Source organism: Setaria italica, chromosome IX (assembly GCF_000263155.2).
Source record: "Setaria italica strain Yugu1 chromosome IX, Setaria_italica_v2.0, whole genome shotgun sequence".
Lineage (NCBI taxonomy): Eukaryota > Viridiplantae > Streptophyta > Magnoliopsida > Poales > Poaceae > Setaria > Setaria italica.
Genome location: NC_028458.1, coordinates 42,408,323 through 42,431,477, shown reverse-complemented (window position 1 = coordinate 42,431,477; position 23,155 = coordinate 42,408,323). Strand labels below are relative to the sequence as shown.

The following is a 23,155-nucleotide window of genomic DNA, read 5'->3' as shown; positions in this document are numbered from 1 at the left end:
TTGAGCCAACCTTCAGCTGTTTCGAAAGTGAAGGGGTCTCGTACATGTTTCTTTTGAAATGTTTGAGGGAGAAGTAATTCGCCAGGTCTTCATGACGTGGAAGCATCAATCGTTGCCTGAAGCGACTGAAATTAATTGTACTCATCTGCGTACGTTCAGCCCCTAGGATGGGCGGAGCCAGAGGGTGGTCCGGGTGGGCTATGGACCACCCTAAAATTTTGTCCAAAAATCCCTTATGCCTTGGTTTTTATCAGCATCTCTTCTGTTCATGTCATTTCTTTTCGTATCCCTAGTGGTATATGCAGATGGCGGTTGTAGGTGGATGGCCGGTGACAAGCAACAGCTAACTCCATCCGGTAGCAAGCAGCAGCTAATTCCATCCAGTTAACTCCAACCCTATCTCCATTTGTTAAATTGGACCACCCTATCATGAAATCCTAGCTACGCCATCCCTAGTGCATTTGTGGTCCTTAGGCCATCTCCAACAATATAAGATAGATGATAGCTTATACAGCAGGGAGGTGCAAGGAACAGTTGTATCGGAAAACGGTGCTGTGGGCCTGTTTGGTTATGGGTGCTTATTTATAAGTTGCTTAAGTTGCTTATTGTAGTTGCTTATTTATAAGTCTAGGTGTTTGGTTTGGGTTGCTTATATGATTGGTATTGACATATTTACCCCTGCCATCCCATTTTCCTCTACCCCTGATAATTACCCAGCTCCTACCCCTTGGTTTGGGCAGCGGCAGGGTGCGAGCGGCGGGCGGCCGGCGGCGGCCGCGGGGCGCGAGCGGCGGGCGGCCGGCGGCAGGCGCGCGGCGCGGAGGCGGGCGGGCAGCGGGCGGGTAGGAGCGGCGGCGGCGGGCGGGAGCAGCCGGCGAGATGGAAAATGGGCGGCGGGCTCGAGCCCACTGGACGCGCCGCCTGCTTCTCCCCCGACGGGCGCCGAAGGCTCGATTCGTATAGCGGGCGCCCCTCCGCTCGTCCAGATCCAGCGACGGCGCGGGAGGAGGAGAAAGGTTGGATGCGAGAAGGACGCGTCGGGAGTCGCGACGCCTGCTGCTCCCAGATCTTGGTCGGAGGTAGACGACTGACGAGCTACACGCCTCCGCAGGATTAGAAGAAGAGCACGGGAGCGGGAGGAGGCGGGCGGCGAGCGGGCGGCGGTTGACTTTGGATCCAGGACTACCGGCGGGCGGCGCGGGAGCGGGGGGCGAGTGGCGCGGAGGCGGGCGGCGAGCGGGCGGCGGGCGGGCGGGAGCGGCGGCGGTGGGCGGGCGGGAGCGGCGGCGGGCGGCGCGGGAGCGGGCAGCTAGCGGCGCGGAAGCGGGCGGCGAGCAGGCGGCAGGCGGGCGGGAGCGGCGGCGGGCGACGGGAGCGGCGGCGGCGGGCGGGCGGGCGGCGCACAGGCGGCCGGCAGCCGGCGGAAGCGGCGCCAGACAGTGGTGACGGGAGAGAGGAGAGAGAAAGGGGAGAGAGGAGAGAGAATGAGGGTAGGGGGTGTAAAAGTGTCCCATAAGCAACCATAAGCAACTCAAAACTTGCTTATTTGCTTATGCATAAGCAACTTATAAGCAACTCTATAAGCAAGAGTGTTTGGATTATAAGCAACTTATTTGCTTATTTTTAAGTTGCTTATGAATAAGCAACCATAACCAAACAGGTCCAGAGAGTAGTGTTGTAAGCTGTGCGAAACTATCGCTTGATCCTACACCAGCGTTGCAATAATTCAACTATTTATTGCATATAAAATCGTTTCCACTACCTCAATGCACATCCGTTGGAGACGCCCTTAGGACAGTCCCAACCCAATGACTAGGATGATGTCCATAGAATTAGTAGGATAAAAGATGATGTGGCAAGGGAGTAAATGAAGAAAAATAAGAAAATCAGGTCTTGCATGAGACCTAGTTTCTACACACCATCCAAGACATAATGAGAGATGAGTAGCATTAAATTCAAGTATGGAATAGTGGTGTTTGTATTGGAAGAGTAGTATCTAGTACTAATTTCTATGATGGAAACTATTGTGTTTTGGGTTGGGACTGTATCACCTTTACAGAGAAAGAGATGTACAACCTTTCTTCATTCTTTACCGAGGATAAGGTGGAAGGAGACGTTCTTTAAAATAAAAAAAAAGAGGAGGGAGACCGATCTGACTCTGAGGCTACACCAGTTAAAAAATACACGTTGAAGGAGTGAAATTAATCCTAACTCGGAAGAGCAGAAGTGGTAAAACAACAAGCAACATACTGCAATTACCTGAATAGAGGATGAAATGTTTGTCACAGTGAACTGGAAGAGGGGCAGCGAATAATTGGGTGCTTTACTCGCTGAATCATCAGTTGGCTGGCTAAGAGCAAACACGTGGCCATACTTTACAAATATCACTACTTCAATTCTTACTACTACCTTACTGGGTGTGGATAGGCACTTACATGCATTCTCAATCATTTACATGCCAGGACAAGATTTAGTGATAATGATCATGAACAGTGCTATGCAGTCGATGTTTGCTTAAAACTACAATTCAAGAAGATTTTTCTGGTTGTGTGGTCTAGACTAACGACGTACCGGAAAGCAATGCCAAAAGATCTATGAAAGTGAACCCAACACATCACTTAAAAATTGACTATAGCTATCCGGCCAAAATAAAATTTGCCTTGTCAGTACCTGATCATGCAAGCACAGCTGCGGATAGGTTAGGAAAAGCCAAATAGTCCGTCATTTTCAGCGCCCCAGGAAGCAACAAAAGAGTTCAAAAATCGGTACGTGCTGCCACTACAGAGCACATCATTATTTCAGTTAAACTTCACAATCTTTCGCCTTATGATTGGTGGCCTTCTCTTTAGGTGAAAACACATCAACCATTAATCTGGCCAATATGTCAATATTTCATTGAAATCAGGATATCAGGTAAAAACAAGTCTATCATGGTTTAAAGAAAGATTCACTAAAAAAATGCAATCTGAAAAAGAACTAGGCACAAACTTACTGACATCAAGTAAATAAATAAATTGTTTATGTAAGCATTTTTTTAACCTTCTTTCGCCGCAAATAGAGAACAAAATACCTTCTAGTATGATTCATCTTTGTTTTTTATTCCCATCTAAGTCATACCATCTGTATCCTTGCATAAAATGAGACAAGAGGCGTGTATGGTGTGACAACTCTTATCATAAGCTTGTCTAGTGGAGCCACAAATTTGTTGTGGCTTGGCCAAAAGAAGTTGATGTACAGAAGGGACTTGAAACCAAGCCATCGATTTGGTTGTCAGCTTCAGTACTTCCATTCCAGATTGCAACAAATTATCTAGTTACCTGTACCATATAGTCTCAAGATTTTTAAGAAACCCTTAATTATCCTTTGTATTAAAGACTTAAATTTAAAATACAGAACTAGCTATCCAACTGCATTGCCTTCGATAATATGCACTGTCATGCAAGCAATACTGACAAAAGAAAAGTCCTAGTAGCAGTTCTATAAAAGTTATTCTTTTTGTAGTGATACAAATTTTCTTAAGAAAAATGACACAGTATGCTAGACCTCTTTTTCTAGAGGATACAATGGGCAGAACTGTCATTCTCAAACTTTATTTAGCTCCACTACCAACTACTTTGTATAATCCAGAAATAATTGCTGGATCAAAGTGAAGCAGTGGGCTCTCACTTTACCATTTCAGTTTCATTTGATCAGATCCTGGAGAAAAAAAGTATCAAAAGTTTAGTTGTTGTCTTGTAGGTATGCATCCAACATGTTACGATTAAAATTATATGTGTTGGGTTCGTGCCAATGCTCTCTTGAAGAAAGTCCAACAGCCAAGTGCATAAAAAAGAATAAAAAAATTAAATCAAAATATGGAGTAAATAGAATATTCTGTTTGATGCTCTTGCAACATGCAATGTGGTACAATCAAGACAGAACATTAGCATCCTCTTAGAAGAGAAAAGGACAGAACATGAGCGCAGTGGCAAAATACTAGTTGAAAATACATTCGAATCGACAAAAGAAAGGGCAAATGAAAATAGAGGAACTGGTTTGTGAAGTTCCAATAACATGGACATCACGATTTTAAGGATAAGCACCCATCATCATTTTCCTTTGGACTAAAGACACACATAACTAGTACAATACTTGCTGGGCCCAAAGTTCAAATAGCATATGTAAAAATTACATGTACCTTAAAAATGAAGGGTCTGGCACTCCAGCTTGTGGGCAGATCAGTTGGTATCAAGACACTTTGCATAAAAGAAACTGCATAGTACATAGTGAAAGTGATCAAGGAAACTATGGGCAGGATTCCTGTAAAGAAAACTATGGGCAGAAACAATGGTTGGTGATTTGGTGGACTGTCAATCCACATCTTTAGGCTAATAAGAATAAAGGAACATTATGTTTCCACAGACTAGTTTTGACTCATTTATTTTCTTTTTTTTTACTAGTGATCGTGGCACAGCATATTATGTCTGTATACATCCACCAATAACAAAAAGCAGATTATTACCTAACTAAAAGTCAAACCGCTCTCCATTATGCCTTGTTACAGTGTACTGAACAAAAAATCATTGCCACTAAGAAATTCCTGTGCAGTGACGCAAAAGGAATAAATGATAGTCATGATATGGAATATTAAAAGGGAAGTTTAACGTTTAAGAAAAAATAATGAGGATGGAGCAAGCTGTTAGCATATAATAGAATAACGATCTAATCAAATACACAAGCATGGATAAAAGCAGAAATAAACACTAGGCAAACTACTAAGTTTAGGCACCGTTTAGAACTTACAGGATATCATTACTTGGAAAAAAAACACTAGGTAAACCACTAAGTTTAGTCATGACTTAATTTCTGGAAAAAAATTACAAAAAAACGATAATAATTTCTGAAACAACAATTTCTGAAGAAGCGAAAATCCCAATGTTCCGAAATAATAATGTATACTAGAGAAGCACTACTTGAAATAGCTGGCTTCTGAGACAACACATTACAACAAAATGAGCCCATACATTACTGTGAAGGATAGAATACCAGATCCTAGAGCTGATTGCTACTTTCCTGTTCAAATTTCACCTCATTGTAGTTTAGGAAAAGGTACAGCATTAACTCCTAGTGGCAAACTCAATGCATCAACAAGAGAAAAATGACCCTTAACAAGACTACAGAAGTAACTTAGCAGATATGGTCAAATTTGGTTACAGTAGTACAATTGTTTTCACCGACTGAGACACCCTTTCACATCAAATCCCCTTTTAATTTGTTGTGTCTCAGTTAAACTCTTTTTTGTGCATCACATTAGGACAAGAGAAGCAAAAAATGTTGACTTCCATAGCAGTGTCTCTAGCAACTACAGTGCTCAAAAAGATTTGACATGATAAAGCAACATTGAGTGCAGTACATTAACTAGCAAAATCCAGAATGCAATCAAAAGCGGATCTTATCGTTTATGGCAGAACCACTTAGCAAAACAAGCTACTAAATATTGTTAAGTCATTCTCCTTTCCTTTTATTTCCATTTCTGTTGTATCTGAGTGTCTCAGATGACCCACGTAGCAATGGCCTCAGTAGTCCCTTTTTTTTTGTTATTCTCTAACTTTTTTTCTCGAACTACGCAGGAGAGTTGCGCATCATTTCATTAAGGTAGGAGAAAACAAAAAGGATTGGGTAGCCCCTACCCAGGTACAAGAACACACACACCCACAAACTCACACACCCCAGCAGCAACAAAACTAAGGCTGCACTAGAAGTATGAAGAGGCGACCAGAAGTACAAAGCCTACACTCCTAGGGGTGGCGACCTGGACAGTAACTCTTGAAGCCTGGAAGCCCCTGCCATACACCATAGGCCTCCCTCATTGCTTATGGCCCTAAGGACTTCCTGAATTGTTGGCCTAACCTTTTCGAAAACACAATCATTTTTGTGTTTCCAAATCTCCCATGTGACCAAAATTATCAAAGAATCAAGGCCCTTACGCATTTCCTTCTGAACAGCCAAGAAAGTTCTCCTCCACCAGCCAAAGAAGCGGGTCTCAGGAGTTATCCTCTAACCTGAGGGCCCTATTTATTATGATGAGAATGACTTATTTACTGTGATACCAATAGTGGTTTATCAGTTTATGTAGTGAAAGCTGACTAATATGGATGGAAAAGGTAGGTCAGTAGAACCCATTTCACCCATATTTTGAGAAAGGACATACATTTCGTGATCGGCTGCCCTACCTGCCAACAGGAAACACAGACACCACAAAAGATGTCTGTAAACAAAAGCTAGATTGATGGGCTCACCTGCGTGCCTGACTGGTATCTTGATTCTTGAAAGCAGGATACATATAAGAATCACTTATCAACTTTTTATTGCTAATCAGTGAGATAAAAATTCAGACGGAGATATCAATAAAAGAAATCACACCGCTGTGAAAGCCTGAAAAGTGCAATTGCAAATATTACATTGCTCCATCGAACTGACGAGTAATTTCAAATCACTTACCAACAACATATATCTGTAATCAAGATGAAAATTTACAGTACAGTTACCAATATAAGACCCTTGCACTTAAACAGAGGACAAATTGTGTCAGTTAGAAATGATGCTTTGTAATTTTGTGAAGATATACACACAGAAGCAGATAAAAGGTAGTGAAGTACTGGAGTTTGCTAGCACAATTGCAGTAACATGTTATGGACTCTTATCTTGGCAAAGCCAGGCATATAGGTCAAAAGTAGCAAAGTCTGAGCCCACATGGACCAAAAGTTCTGACAAAATTCATGAATTGTGGACAGAATCATGAACCATTAATGGCTTTTTTTTAAGTTTATATAGATAATAAGCATGTAACTGCTTGCAATTAAGAGGCTATGCACAGTCCAACACTTGTCCTTGAGGATAAAATTTCATTGACTGAAATGATGTATTGATAGCTAAGATCGGATTCAAAGAAAGAGCATCGGAACACTAAGTTGGGCTGGGCACTCCCATATATTTGTAGTATGTACAGGATAGCATTTTTGTTATGGTCAAGGCCTTGGATCAGCTGGGTGCTCATGGCACAAAGAGCCATCATCGAAGCTAGATGTGTCCAAGCCAGCTGATGCTGCACGACAGGATCCAAAGTGATCCTTATCCCTAGTTGCCTTCAGGTCCAAGTCTTGATTAGATAAGGTTGTTAGCAGATTTGGTTAGTTATTGATAGTGGAGTCCTGGAAGGCTGTAGAATGACCACCTATGCAATGTGGGAAGGAAAGCAAGAATAAATCGAACATAATTCCCATCTACATCTGTCAAATTCAAAACCAAATAACCAATAACCTAATTAAACAGCTTTATTTTCAGTGTTTTGAAGAAAAATGTCTTACCACCACACGTAATCCATATGCCTAACATCTTCTCTCCCGAGTCCCATCCTCCCTCAAGCACTCTCTTCCATTAGCGCAGTTCTACCTCCAAGTCATTGCCGTCCAGCTTCCCTCCAATGGATGTTTACCCAATAGAAGCCGCACCATATCTACTATGTATTTTGTCTGCAATTAAAATTTCATAGAAAAGTATGCAAATCAAAGCAATAATCCGTTTGTTAATTTGACCTATAGCATCTCAGTAATATAAACAGAATTCAACTACGTGGCAGCAGCAATGTTGCGGTCACGCGACAAGTTATACCAGCAGAATAAGGCGGGCGGGCGTCACTGGCTTGCTGCTTCTTCAATAAAACATCACTATAATACTTGAATATATGTATGCAAAGCAAAGCACTATTGAGTGTAGATTTGATCCAATATGAACCTATTCAAAGTGAAACTCCTCCTGTAGTTGCAAAGTTTGGAAAAGACAATGACTAATTGACTATGTTGAATGTCGAATGTTGGCAGCACTATAGAGCATTTTGAACGTAAAACATTAGGTTCCTTTAAAGTCCTGAAATCCCAAAGCATTGTGGCCAAATTTTCTCTGCGTTTACCGAGGCAGGGCCAAGAACCAACTGGGCACAGTGCACTCTCTGCCAATGATGGAAACACGGTGCGAGGTAAAGGGGTTAGAGAGCAACGCCGGCTGACAATAGTTACCAACACGCGGGCCCTTTGAGCCGCCAATTCGTGCCAGCAGAAACGTACGTACCAGGTAGGACGAACGCCGGGGACTTCCACGCGCCAGCCAGTTGAGCTCCGCCCGCCACCTTGGGAGTCTGGGTCGACGGGCCACCGGTAGCGCCCGCTTGCTGTCATCGTGCCACGAGCCCGGTCTTTGTCCCCCGGCGCCGCCGCGCGCGGCGCGGCTGAGACGATGAGGGGAAGCGACGAGGCGACCAGCCAGGCGCGACGAGGCAATCCGTCGAACACGTTGAGGGCGGGCGTGACATGCCCTTGGCTCGCACGCTCCAGTCTCTCGTGCGGGGCGGGCGAGGGGACGAGGTACGGAGCTGATTGCCTGGTTGGCGACCGTCCCTGCTTGCTACTCCTCCCGCCGCCACCCCCACGCAGCGCGAGGCGTCGTGCTCCCTCTCAGCGGCGCGCGCCCGTGCACGTACATCCCGGACCGCCGGCGTGCACGCCGGGCTACGATTTGTGTGGCGCGGCGCAATGCGCGAGCGTGAGTCTGCATCGCCGCGCCATGGCACATTGGCGACCGCAGGCGAAGACGATGCGCATTGGATGGAGACCAAGACGGCCTTCCACTACACGTTTGTCTCAATTGTTATTACTGACAGAAAGAATGGAAAACACACAGACACGCACAACTGACCAGAGCGATGACTTCGTATTAATCGATTGTATAGCATTTATTACATAACTACTGGTACTCCACTACTCTATCATAAAACTTGATAGATCATAAAATAGGAGTACTATGAAGCTGAGCAAACTAGATTAATTATAATAACTCTCTTCGAATGTTAATCTGTTATCCACAACATTGTTATCTCGTGAACGGCGATTCTTCACTTCCTGTCATCAGCTGCCTTGGGTGTCTTCCGCTTCAGGAACTTCGTCGGGAGTGGCACCTCGCTCGGGTCCGGCGACTTCAGGAACGCCGGGCCAGCGTAGTACTGCACCGTCACCGGCTCTACTGCATCCTCGGGCTTCGCCTTCTTCTCGCTCCGATCGACCTCCACCGACGGCGCTCGGCTCAAGGTCCTCTTCTTGGGCCCGACCGGATCCTCCCTCGACGAGGATCGCCCCACACGCTCGGTCTCCTCCTTCCGCTGGGCCTTGTCCTTTGTCCAATCCTGGCTCAGGGACGCGCGGCTTGGAACGCTCGACGAGGCGGTGGTACGGGCGAGTAGCTTATCTTTGGTCCAGCTCTCGCTCGCCGACGCGCGACCGGGCTTCTTGTTGCCGGCCCAAGCCGATCCCTCGCTCGCACGGCCTGCAACAGTAGAAAAAAAGCGGGGGGTTGGGAGCAACGGCGGCAGAGCAGCCGCCGGGGTCAGCGTGCAAGCGTCAGCCATCAACGGCAAGCTGCGCGTGTGCACGGAAACGGAAAACAAGAACAGAGCAATACGAAAGGGAAATGAACGAAATGTAGAAACTAGGCAAGAAATTTTCTTGAATAGACTATAAGCTAAACCGAGATTAAGTTGCAATGTAAACTAGACGAGACAAATTAACAGGTGACGAAGACTAACAACAAGTAGTAGATGAGATAAAGAACACAGAATTTAATTAGCGCAAGGTGATAACTAGATCGACAATGGATAATAGATGAGAAAATAACTTGCAATGTAAATTAGCAGATGAGAAAAATTAATAGATGCGAAAAAGCTAGATAAGAAAGATGAAGACTAGCTAGACGGAAGCGAAAACTAACAAGAGATTAAACTAGCAGAATATAGTAAACGGGGAAGATTAACTAGAACTAAACGGAGACTAACGAGGAAAGAAACAAAAGGCGGAAACTTTAACGGAAGAGAGAAGGAGACGGAGCGCCCGAACCGTTGCCGTGTGCCGAATCGCGGGAGCTTTCTGACGCAAAGCAAACGGCGTTATGCGAGGGGAGGGACGGCCCTCCGTACCCCTTGGATTTATAACCACCGTACGTATGTCGGTTGACGGTATCCGACTACCCGAGTAGGAATAGGAAACGCGTATCGATCGGCGTATGCCAGCTCAGCGCCCACCCCAGCCGGGCCCACCGCCTTCGTTCCCCACCCACGGGTATGCCAGTCCACGCCCACCCCCGCGGCGGGCCCACCGCCTTCTCCCCGTCGCTCCCCACCCACATCTCGCCGGCCCGCCGTCCCCCCTCGCCGGCGCACCACTCCGCCCCACCCTGACCACCACCACCCATAACCGCCAACCCTGCCCCATCCCTCGGCGGCCGCCAGCTGGCTTCGGCAGGCCTCTCCCCAACCCCGCTCACCGGCAAACCGCGGCCGGCGCACTCGCCGCCGCCGTCGACCACCACCTGCTGGCAAACCCGCAGCCAGCGGGGACCTTACCATCGCAATGCCTCGCCGCGCCGGCGTTTTCCAGCCCCTGCCGGTGCTCCGGGCGCGCCGCCAATCCGCAGCCCAACCACCGCAGGCCTACCCGCTGGCCGCCGCCATGCCGACCCCAGTTGCGCATTTTCCAGCTCCGATTATTCGGGTTTCTGGCTCCATTGGAAGATGCGCAAGGCTAGAGGACGAGAGCAGCGGGCTCCAAGGAAGAGGACGGCCAGCTTCTTGAGATGACAGAAACGAGTCAGGGATGCAAAGAACCAATGCCCCAAAATTCAGATACAAATTGCTGTGGTCGCGTTTGGTCGATGTGGTGCTTGCCGGAAGAGGATTCAGGTGTGGTGTTTGTTGGGAATAGTTGGGCCGATTGCGCTGCGACTTGGCAACCAAGCTGGCGGCTATTGAAGGTGGCCCTGCTGATGTGGGCATGTGGGCAAATTGTTCAATTCACCATTTTCTACTGCAGATGTTTTTGTTATCATAGCTACTACTCTCCATATGGAACTGGCGAGACTGGAAACAATGCCTGTGGGGCTCAGTGGCTGTGTGTCACCAACTCACCATATCAGTTTATCTGCAGAGAAGGGTCAGGCAAATTGCATTGGAGGTCGAGAATTGGTATATTCAAAATTGGCAGAAGGGCTGTTCAGAAGTGCAATGGCTTACCATTGGCAACCAGGAGACGTCAGAAGTCCTAGAAAATGAGCTACAAAACATGGAGAAGTCACACGTGAAATAATGGGGGGGCTTAACTTGCGATTCCAGCACGTCTTTGTACTTGAATGGTGTTTCATTGCCCTGTCATCAGAGACACTCATTGCATCATTGTCCTATGTTCCCTTAAGAATACTCACTTTGTAAAGATGAGGTCATTTCTCTGTGGAAGCCACAGTATCTTTCTCTCTCTGCTTTGGTAAGGACCATGATGGAAATCTTGATCTCAGTGACTTAGTTTAGTTCAAAATAGTTCAGGAAGCTAGTGGCAATTTTGTACACTGTGCTTGACATTACCAATGAGCTTGTGCATATTGTTGTTGTGTTAATGTCCATTTTTTTGTTAGTTTCAAGGATCATGTAAATATTTGTACGACTCATGAGCCATTAAGATGTCTCCTTATATTGATTCTGTCTAACATATCTATACACTCCTTTGTCTTAAATAATCTGTTTTCATCATAGATACTATGTTAAGTTAAATGCTATTCTAATTAGTATGGATACTTTTCAATCTACAGTGATATATCTACAGTTCTACACCTAAGCTTTCGATTGCAACTTGTGCACCTACAGAATTCTTAAAAATTATACATGTCGAACAACTTTGACTCCCCCTTTTCATATAATAAGATGGTATCTTGCTTCCATCAACATGGCTGTTTTGGTACTAAACGTCTACATATTTTCACTTCCATGCTTTTGTTGTTGCAGATACTATACTATGCATGGCTCCCTTTTCTGTACAACAGGGAGTCCAAACCTACTCTCAGTGCTGTTGTGTAATCACTCATTTACTAGATGTGTTCCTTTGCAATTTGCATGGTATGTCCCATTGCTCTTCAAATGGCATAATACTAGATTCTGTGTGAAATGGCAAATAGCCTATTTGCCAAGTATAATTTGCATTACAATCCTATATCTGTGATCATAACTCACAGTGTTCCTTGTTTAACCTCTGTGGATTGTATACAAATTTTCGTTTCAATTGACTGGACATACATTCAACCAGTCTTCCTCCTATGTTTCTTTTTGTGTTCACTTCATGTATTGGCCCTTCATTTCTTCTTCATTGGTTTACACTAAAACAAGTTACTAAAATGGTCTTGAATAGCATAAATAGATCGGTGAAGAGCAAGTATTTTCCATCCATATCGTTGTGCTACATATATTTTTTTTCTGATTAATTGTTGTTGATCTCATCTGAAGTGATTGGAAGTTTCTTGTGGTTACTGACACTTATATGTGCTATATGCCTGCATGCGTTTCATTTGCATGTCTCATGTACTAGCACATTCGATCATGAATTTTCCCTTCTTTTTTATTGGCACAAAAGTGAAATGAATAGCACTGGAATTGTTTCAGTGCACTTCATAGTGCTTGTGAATGTTGTATTCCTTGTTAATTTATCAAGGAATGTGTTTTGTGCTGCATCAGGAAAGCCAACACTACACGTCAAACAGTACACTTGTACAGAGGCACAACCAACCAAAGATAAGGTATACATAACAAACTCTTATCCTTGGAAATATTATGCTAGAGCAAAGAAATCCCTGTTGAATGAGATTATAATTTCTTACTCCTTATCCTAGGAAATTTGAATTAGATCTAACTGAAGCTGCATGAACTTATCAACTATGCCTTGCTACCGGCATGCAGAACATCAGCAATTGATAGAAAACCAAAGAAATGACCATACATATATGAGAAATATGCAGCCATGCAATGAAGTGACCTGATAATTGCATTACAGTAACTCACATCCCGCTAAGTGTTTCCACCTGCAGGTAATTTATTACCTAGAACATCACCTAGCTTATGCTGCGAGAATCATCAGCTAAAAGTAGCATTTGCACTATAGATTCCATAGTTGGCCTTTTGTTTCTGTCTTCATCCAAGCATGAGACTGACAACCTGATCAGTGTTCTTACCTGTGTGTAGTTGAATTGTCCGTTCAGCCTGCAATCCACAACCTCGGCAATTGAAGAGGGTTCCTTTCTATCTAACATATCAGCAAGCGTTCCTACAAGCTTCCTGAGCACCTTATGCACCTCTTCATCGGCACCTACAGCCAAGTCAAGAACTCGTTTTCCCAACAGTAGCTCAAGAAGCAGAACCCCATAGCTATACACGTCAACTTTGGCCGTGATCTTAAGACTGCTGATCCACTCTGGAGCGATGTAGCCTATGGTTCCTCGCACTCGTGACACATTCTGATTGGTGCCACCTCTGTTCAACAGCTTCGCCAACCCAAAGTCGGCAATCTTGGGTTCTAGATTCTGATCCAAGAGTATGTTCTCCGGCTTCACATCACAGTGGATTACCCACTCAAGACATTCATGGTGAAGATAAGCCAACCCCTTCGCCACACCTAATGCAATATTAAACCTCTGCCTCCACTCTAGCAGAATGGTTTCGTTGGATAGGATGTTAGCTAATGATCCATTCTCAATATACTCTGTGACCAACATCCTGTGGCAGCTTTCAGAGCAAAACCCCCATATCCTTACGAGATTCATATGATTAATTCTCCCAATTATGCGCAATTCTGCTTGAAACTCCTCCTCGCATTGCCTTACGTTTTCCAGCATCTTAACAGCCACTTCTCGACTGTCGTCTAAGATTCCCTTGTAGACGATCCCTGAGCCTCCTCTTCCAAGCTCATCTTTGAAATTTCTGGTTGCCTTCACCAACTCTTTGTAGCTGTATCTTCTGAAATTGCTAGTCAGCACCTTGTATCCTTCCTCAACAGCTTGTATTTCTGACGCTCCCAACTCCCGTCTCAAAACGAACCACCATACTGATGCAATGGAGAAAACTTCAAGAACAAAAATTGCACCTGCAAACCCATAGAAGTAAAACCATTTTGCTTCCCCCTGGCTGGCCTTGTGAACCTCCGGAAATGGTTCCATCAGCGTTTTGCTCATCTGTCTACAATCAGGATGGTACTTTCTTGAAACAAGCACATTAGTTTGCGCAACAGAGATGCCTGAAATATTAACACTCATGGGGAGCTTGAGATACATGATGCGATATGCCTTTCTAGGCGGTGTAAATGCCTTCCCATTGAAAAGGAAAGACTTTGGATAGCATGACCCTGATCCTTGCTGGTACATGAAGCCTTTGCAGGTGCAATCACTCCTACATATGTTCTTGCAGGCTTGCAAGGATACCTGGTCAACATGCATCTGATCGGATCCCCAATAGTCGGTGCCTGGAAGTGGCAAGAACTTGACAGGTTGCACTTGCTCGACAGTACAGTTAATGTCTACTAGAGGCCTACAGCCTTGGCTCCAGTTCCCAGGGTTGCTCATCGCATAACCCGGTGGGCACAAGCATGTAGGCGCAGGCAAGTAGTGGCAGATCCCATTTGGACCACAGAAGCCATGAATATTGCAGGGCTGAGACATTGCAATCCAGGAAACCAACCATCTCCCATCTGAACTGTTCAAGCTGTAGAGCCGGAGATTGCCATCAGGATCCAGAGTGAGCCTTCTTTTGATGCCAAGACCTTGATCGGAGGCAACGAGTGCTTGCTGGTTGGGCAAATCACTCGAAAAGAAGTTTCCGGTATCATCTAGACCCCCAAACCTTGTATTGTTATACCGATTCCGGTTATTCTCATACTCTCCATTGTCAGGGTCTGGCCAATATATTTCATGAACATCGGCATCGTCATACATAAGGGACAATATCGATGTGTCTGTGAAATGAAATATGTTGTGACCTGGGACATGCAGTCCTGTGGTGGAGACCAGCTTCGTAGAAGCTGTTATGCGCTGGGTGGGGAGCAGGGTGTCTGTTGGTGAATCGAAGCTCTGCCACACAACAATGCCGCTGGAGTTCTTCATGACAAGGTTCCCAGTATCCAGGAGCTGAGCATACTGCACGCCAGCTGAGTCGCCGCCTTCGGCCTGCCACACCACCGCACCGTCGTAGTCCGTGAGAACCAAGGCGCCGCCCTTCTGCAGCGTGACCGCCGCCCCCCTGGCGTGCACGGGGCGACCACGGTCCGCAGTCCAGACGACAGTCTTGTTCGCCGAGTTGGTGTACCATATGGAGAAGGTGAAGGCGTTGGTGTAGATGCTGTAGAAGCCGCAGGTGAAAGTGCCATCCTGCGAGCGCAGGACGTCGGTTTGGTCCTTCTCCACGGAGAGCGAGGATCCCAGCAGTAGAGTGTCGCGAGGCGCAGCACTCGAGAGGAGGGGAAGCAGTGATAATAGGACCAGAAGGATGGTGAAGAAGGTTGCCATGGCTGAACTGAACAGATGGTTTGGATGAGGGGGGCTGCTTCTCAAGGTCTCATATGTCCAAGTTGCACTTCTTGATTCTCCTCTATATGGTGGTTGCGGTAGGCATGGTGGGTAGGTGTTCAGAAATCAGAATCATGTCTATATCCACCTGTTCCTTCATGTTTAATATGGTTGACTTGAGTCAATGGTGGTACTTTGCCTTTATATTAACATCTGATATGCGTTATCCTGTGTCCTAACCACTATGTGGCTACGTAACCTTGTCTGTTTGTTGTTACTTTAAACTGTGCTTCGAACAAGTGGCAGATTTCATAGGGCAAATTTCTTTTTTAAAATGCCTGAAATTTCGGCCTAGCTTGTTCCTGGTCAAATTCAGACAGCTAGCTAGCTACTCGTGGGGACTCTGATAGAGATTGATGTGAGTTTTCCAAACGGAATGGTTTATGGGGCGTTTGGATACCCGTGCTAAAGTTTAGCACCTGTCACGTCGGATGTTTGGATGCTAATTAGGAGTATTAAATATAGATTAATTATAAAACTAATTGCACAGATGGAGTCTAATTCGCGAGACGAATCTATTAAGCCTAATTAGTCCATAATTTGACAATGTTGTGCTACAGTAACCATTTGCTAATGATGGATTAATTAGGCTTAATAGATTTGTCTCGCGAATTAGCATAGGAATTCTACAATTGGTTTTATAATTAGCTCATGTTTAGTCCTTCTAATTAGCATCCGAATATCCGATGTAACACTGCTAAAGTTTAGCACATAGTATCCAAACACCCCTTTGGAGCCGTCACAATCTTGGTCAAGAAGCCTCTGGCCAATTATTGATGGCATCTACCTTACAGATGCGTTTGGTTTTGGGACAAGGTGGGTTGGGTCGGAGCCAACCCCTTTCTGTGGGTTGGAGTGAACCCAGCTCGTATTTGGATGAGAGAGATGGAGAGGGATGAGTTGGACCCAGTCTTTTGTTTGGTTGGGGAGGTTGAGAGGGTTGGTATGGATGTCCTTTTAACACCGTTAGTTGTGGGGCCCACCTATTAGCTGCGGGACCCACATGTCATCCTCTTCTTTTCTTTTTTTCCCACGCCATCTTCTTCATCCTCCACCTCCTCTGCTCGCTCCCTCCCGGTTGCCTCCTCTGCTCCTCTACTCGCTCCGCCGCCCGCGCCCGGCGGCGCTCTCTCCCTCCACCGGGCGCCGCCCACTCCCTCCCTCCCGGCCGCCTCCTCGTCGCCCGGCGCCGACCGCCACCTCCGCCGGGCCGCCCGCTCCCTCCCTCCACGCCCCGTACCGGCCCCCGCCTCATCCCTGCCTGCCACCGCCTTCTCCCTGCCCGGCGACGCCTCCCCGCGCGGCGCCACTTCCTCCCCGCCCAACGTCGCCCCATCCCCGCCCCGCGCCGGCCCCCGCTTCCTCCACGCCCAGTGCCGCCTCCTTCATGCCGCCTGCCTCCTCGACGGCAAGCCCCGGGTGCGCGTCCCGGAGCCTGGCGAGCGCGCCGGTGTGCGGGCAAGCGCGGAGATGGAGAAGCACGGCGTCCATCTGGGTCAGCGTGGTTCCTCCGTTTTGGAGGAATGCAGCGGACCCGGATCTCGTGGGAATATTCCCATCTGGGTTGGACCCAACCCACATCCTTTTTCAACCAAACACGGGACAATGTGAGTCGAACCCATTCCGACCCACTACAACCCAGTAACCAAACACACCCTACGAGGCTAGATACGTTGCTTAGGCATGCGTGCCACTTCTCTTCGTTTTTCTTTTCCCTACCAAAAATATCGTAGTTTGCGAATAACGACCGTAAAAGCTTGTTTGGAGATTTATGGGTTGCGTCTATTCCAAAAGAACTACAGGCATGGCAGCGACTGGTAGGGCTGGACGACGAGCAGCGACTCGCGAGCTACCTTGGCTTGTTCGTAGCTCAGCTCGGTAAATTTTTTAACGAGCCGATTGATTTTACTCGTTTTGCTAACGAGCTGGCTCAAGCTAGATCGCTAGCCAAACGAGCTAGAAGCTAGAAGGCTAAAGGTCCAACATAAGAAGTCGAGCTAGCCGAGGTGCTCCATGCATGATGAATTTTAACCTTTACAATTTTATAAATTACTATTTTTAATATTTTATACATATTGAGATGTTAATCTTAAATTTACATTCAGCTTGCAAGCCTAACGAGCTGGCTCAAGGTACTAACGAGCCGAGCCGAACTGGCCTTTTTGCTCATTTTTTGTTAACGAGCTTAGCCTGGCTCATTAGGCTAACGAGCCAGATTGAGCCGAACCGAGCCAAGCTGGATCGCATCCAGCCCAAGCGATTGGTCAGTTTTTGGCAGGGCCGTTGATGGCCAAGAGGGAGGTGATCGATCGCTCATGGCCCCCCAAAATACAGCCCCCCAAGATATAGGAAGTATGATTCTGGTTAAAAAAAACATAAGAAACAAAGATTAGAAGCACCAATTCAATATCAAGAAGGGTGCTTTTGATAGAATTTTTTAGAGAAACTCCATATGTTAATGTTGATGATGGACACAGTCATGACAGTAGAGTTGTGACTCCCGCTACAGAAATTGCCAAGATTAGTACTATGTTTACCTTTTGAAGACTTAATATTCGATATGTTTCTAAATATTTGTATGAAATAGCACATATTCAAGTTACATAATTATGTGAAATTATATCTTATTTTAGATGCTCCAATTTGCATTTCGCTCTTAGGCCTCAAATTGCTGAAGACGTCCCTCGTTTTTTGTGACCACGAGTGTGGAAAATCATACTGGTTCACTGTTGCTGATGAGGTATTTTGTCCATGTCATTGCCCATGGTGTCCGTATCAGTGACTAATTGCCAGCTACAATTTGCAGTAGTTAATTTGATCTGATGTTGAGTTTTCTATTGATGTAATACACCCATCATTTCACATACTAACCCTATTATACGGTCCAAATCCCGCCACATCGAGTATTTGTCCATGGTGTACAGGACAATGAGGTGGCTGGTTGGGTCGTGGCCCAACTCGTCGGAAACATGGGTCAGGCTCTGTTCAGCTCGGCTTGTTGGTTTTACATGATCAATCGATAGAGCTCTGGACATTATGAAATACACGTGTGTTTGTTTATAAATCTGAAATAAGATGAAATACATAGTGTGTTGGATGTTTTGAAATAGGCATGCTCTGTTGGCTGTTTATCAATTTGGAATGATAGGTATTTGTCTAAAAAGATAAGGGTTTTCACGTAATGGAGGTGACTATAATGTTCGAGAAGCACCGATGTGCATTAGAATTTGAAATCGTTTTAGAACTATTTTCATTCTTAAATCTGAAATATGCAATAGAAAATATTTTTGGAGCCTGGCTGATCTATGCATCAACAACCCAGCCTGCCATGACATTGTCCGTCGTGAACAAATACGTGACGTGGTAGAATTTGGATCGTATACGCACCAAAGTGACAAATTCCTACATTAGATTAATCACATTAGAATTTTTTGGACTAATTTGCATGCATGGTTCTTGTATCGTGGATGCTTTTACTTAAAATTTGATGTCTCAAACACTGTTCTTGACTTCGACCAGAAATGTTGCCGGGACGTTTAGTTGGATGGCCAAGCCAACCTCAGCTTGTTGTTCCTTATCAAAAGAATCCTTATAGAAAAAAAACCTCAGCTTGTTCGGTTCCGTGGCCGAGGCCCTAAGCCCAGGTCCGTTGCAACTGCAATAGGATTGGCCTGCTGGAAACATTTGAACTTTTCCTGGTTTAAGTTTGGGCCCTCCCTAGAGCCCGACCTTTGGGCCGTGGTATTCAATCCAGTGTGCCACACAGCGCACCATTTGTTTCGTGTCTTAACTAACCTTGATGAGAATTTGTTACGCAACATTGTGCACTTAGTTACGGGTTGTCTGGTCGTATGGAGGCCGTGAAAACGGCCTGGCATTGACCCGGATCATCTTGGAGACTCTGATGCCAATGCAGCTGAAGCAAGCGCTGGAGACGGACCAGTTCAGATCATCTACGAGACTGTGATATAGTTGTGTCTACGGGTTTAATGGAATGTGTTGAACTTGTGCGTAAAGCACTAAAGTAAAGTTAACTTTGTGGACTGGTTTGATGACTACTGCCTGCATGGATAAAGCTTGCAATTGCATCGATTTACTTGGGCTATTTGACCAAATTTGGCTTGCTATGATCCGTAGTTTCCAAGACAAATCTAGTTATATCCTTTTTTTTTCTTGCATAAACCTCGACCGGAAATATCAACAAAATATATTGATGTCAAATTTCACACATGATGACAGCATATGGTAAAAAAAATATATGAATCCTCAACTCATTTTTAAAACCGGCACGAGTTGGAGCTCTGTGCGACCAGATTTTCTTCTTTTCGTGTGCCGTGTACGTGTGTGCGCCGGAGTTTGGCTGCCCGAACTTGGTAAAGGCTTGAAAGCCAGCAACTTTGGTACTGCAAGATGGACGACAACTCAGAAAAGATGCAGGAACGCTTTCGGTTTTGCTTGCATAGCAAATTCCCCTTCTCTTACCCGTTAGCACGGATTCTAAAGTGCTAAAAACTTTCAGCGACGGAGATTTTCTTTCTTTTTGGAAAAAGAAAAGCAATGTTGGTGTTAGCATGTGGATCTTTTTGGCCAGAAATTAAAGAAGCGCGAAAGAGAAGGTTCGTCGCGCAGTGTGGAAGGAGAGAGCGAGGCCAGAAGATGAGTCCTAAAAAAAAAGAGGAGAGGGAGGAGTCGGAGAATAGAAAAGGGGACAGAAATAGAACGGTCAGAGTTGGAAGCAGATCTGGCGTTCCGTCTGTCGACGAGGATCCGAGTCGACCGTTGAGTCTGAGCCTGCTGCTGGTGCTGAGGATCGAGAACATGAGGAAAATACTGGAGCAGGAGAAAAATCCAGATCGGCCAGATGGTCGTAACTTGAGGAAGCAGTAAAGAAAACAAAGAGCCTGTTCACTTCAGCTTATAAGCCGGCTGAAAAGTTGAAACGGCTGATTTGTTGTGCGAGAAAAACACTGTTTGGTGGCCGATAAGCTGGCTGAATAAGCTGAAGCGAACAGAACGGAAGATTCTGAATTTCTGATGGATCGGAGTAACCGACGTACAGCCGGCGCACCGAAACAGCCGGCGCACCGAACAAGGACAGAGCTGGGCGCCCATGTCCTGCAGCCACTACTCACCCAGTACCTCACCAGCCAGCCCACTGTCTATAACTATAACTAGGCGGCGCGTCGCATGTACAGAGCTGCACGGGCACTCCTCGATCCCCTTCGTAATTGAACTCGCTGGCTCACAAGGAACGTTCCAGCTTACAGCTAGGATCCGAAAGGAACTCACCACCAGCTCGTCCTTCTCTTCTATTCTCTTCTTCCTCCAGTGAGGCGCAAAGCTTGCGAGATTTGAGCTCGTCTCGGTTTCCTTTCTTGCTCTGTTCTGCTGCTGTTGCTGCTGCTTCTTCCTCCTCTCCGGTGGGTTGCGCGATGGAGGTGGCGTTAGCGCTTGCGGCCGCCGTGCTCCTCTTGTCCTCCACGCTCGCTGCCTCAGGTATCACGCATTCTTTCTCTCTTCCCTTTTCTTTTGTTTTCTTTTCAGGGTGCTTTCCTGATGTAGTTTTTGGTGTTAGATTTACTTGTTGGAGCTTTTGCATCCTTCTTTTCGTTGCATTTCTATTTTCAAGACACTATCGTTGTTCCATTCCCCCTGGGATCATGCTCCCAATAAAATACAGTCCCTCCTCTGTCCTCTCTTCCCCTGACGACGCATGCGTATGGATTTTCCTTGGCTTGGCAGAGTTCTGCGTGTGCCGGTCGGACCAGCCGACGACGGTGCTGCAGAAGGCGATCGACTTCTCGTGCGGGCCCCAGGGCAACGCCGACTGCTCGGCCATCCTGCTGGGCGGCGGGTGCTACAACCCCAACACCGTCGCCGCGCACTGCTCCTGGGCCGCCAACAGCTACTACCAGAACAACAAGGCCAAGGGCGCCACCTGCGACTTCGACGGCGCCGCCACCATCTCCACCACCGACCCCAGTACACAGTTTTGCCATCTCATTCTCATTTCTGTCAGTAACAAAGTGATCGATGAACACCATTTTGATGCGTCTTTTTTTCAGGTTTCTCCGGCTGCACTTTCCCTTCGAGTGCCAGGTACGGCATTGCCCTCCTCTGCTCCTCCGGCATAGCTTCATAGCAGCACTTGATTTTTTTTTTCAGGGAGATTCTTGTAGAATAAACTGTGCTCATTATGTGCCCCCTAGTCCCTACCACCGGGGAATATGGTCAAATTGAGATTCTCAGAGGCAACTTAGGCAATCAGTGTGCCCAACACCTAACGCATCTCAGCCTCCTGCTAATCACGCATAGTCCACCGACACTAGTAAGCTACTACTAAATACTAATGGGAGCAAGATGCAGCAGGGTTTACGCCGCATTTTGTACATGAAGCTGGTGTGATTAACTTGCAAGCAAACAGCAGGCAGTCTACAGCTTGTCTGCATTGCATACCAAATTACCAATCGCAAGCCTCACCGATTGGTTGGTTTGTTGCGACATCTGCAGCTCCCTGCCCCTGTCCCTTTGCCTTGAAGCTGCCTCCCAAATCTTTCCCAACCGATTTGAACCCGACCACACGCATTCGTCTCGAGCAAGCCGGCTGAATCGCTTCTTTCCTGACGCCTATACGAAATCCAAACTAGTATAAATGCTTTTATGCTCTACCTGTGTGTTTCCTGTGGCTTGTGGTTTTGTCATACTAGCGATTCTCTGAAAAGGAGGGATCCACTGTCTTCCCACCATCAGGTTGATTGCTGCGTCCCAACTAAAAAGAGCTAGGCAGCCTTTCTCCCATGTGCGTCGTGTCTGTATTACGTATAGCAGACAAAATAGAAGCAACACGGACAGAACGACGAGAAAGCTTTGCAGCTTGTCGTGCAATAATCGTCTGACAGCCTAGATTTCCTCAACAGAAAATCATCAGACTATGACAACTGAACATACACTGATACAAACGACCACACATGTTTGTCGATTTCCTGAAAGCCATGCTGGATTTGTAGCTTGTTTCCGCTTATAAGCGACTTATCGATGAAAATAAGCGAGAATTCCACCAAACGATTTGCTTATTTTTCTAAATTCTCGCTTATGCGATAATCCGCTTCAGAAATTTGAACAACAAGAAGCAAAAAGTAAGAAGTTAAAAAATTTTCGTTTAGATTATAATTCAAGCGTGGTCAAGAGAAACGGAAACAAAGGCCATTCTCTTTCGGGGGAACAGGCTGTGTTCTTTCTATTACTCATGTATTAGCTTCAGTATCCGTGCCAAAAAGGAAACTGAAGTGCTTTTCTCTTGTTGATGGATCGATGCTATCATGCAGTGCTTCCGGGACGACGGCGGGCACCACGACCGTGGGCGGCGCGACGACGGGCACACTGAGCCCCGGCGTGGGCACCGGGTTCAACGGCACGAGCACGGGGATGGGCAGCAGCCTGGGGCCGACAGGCACCATGGACGGCGCCGCGGCCGGCCTGCTCCCCGGCGCCCAGCTGGCCGCCTTCCTCGCCGCCGCCATCCTCTCCTTCCTCGCTCTGCACTAGCTCTTCCCCCTTCATCCGCTTTGTTTTCAGCATAGTTCCTTTTGTCCAGTAGTTCTCTGAACTATCAATGCAAGGAAATGGAATCGATTTGTGAATTGGTTGGACGGCTCCAGTTTCACCACTAAGTACTACTAGCCCACTACCCCCCGTGACTGCT

The 23,155-nt window shown here is 46.4% G+C and overlaps 2 protein-coding genes across 2 annotated transcripts; one reads left to right on the top strand and one right to left on the bottom strand.

Moving 5' to 3' along the window:
• Positions 1-12,677: 12,677 nt before the first annotated feature.
• Positions 12,678-15,694, bottom strand: LOC101756890 (putative receptor protein kinase ZmPK1). Its single transcript, XM_004983961.3, has one exon. It carries the CDS (start codon positions 15,391-15,393, stop codon positions 12,952-12,954), a length of 2,442 nt encoding a protein of 813 aa, XP_004984018.1. The 5' UTR covers positions 15,394-15,694; the 3' UTR covers positions 12,678-12,951.
• A 4,938-nt stretch (positions 15,695-20,632) lies between these two features.
• LOC101756215 (PLASMODESMATA CALLOSE-BINDING PROTEIN 1) lies at positions 20,633-23,155 on the top strand. Its single transcript, XM_004983960.3, has 4 exons — positions 20,633-20,949; positions 21,196-21,435; positions 21,519-21,552; positions 22,779-23,155. The coding sequence occupies exons 1-4, from the start codon at positions 20,886-20,888 to the stop codon at positions 22,996-22,998; spliced, it is 558 nt and encodes a 185-aa protein (XP_004984017.1). The 5' UTR covers positions 20,633-20,885; the 3' UTR covers positions 22,999-23,155.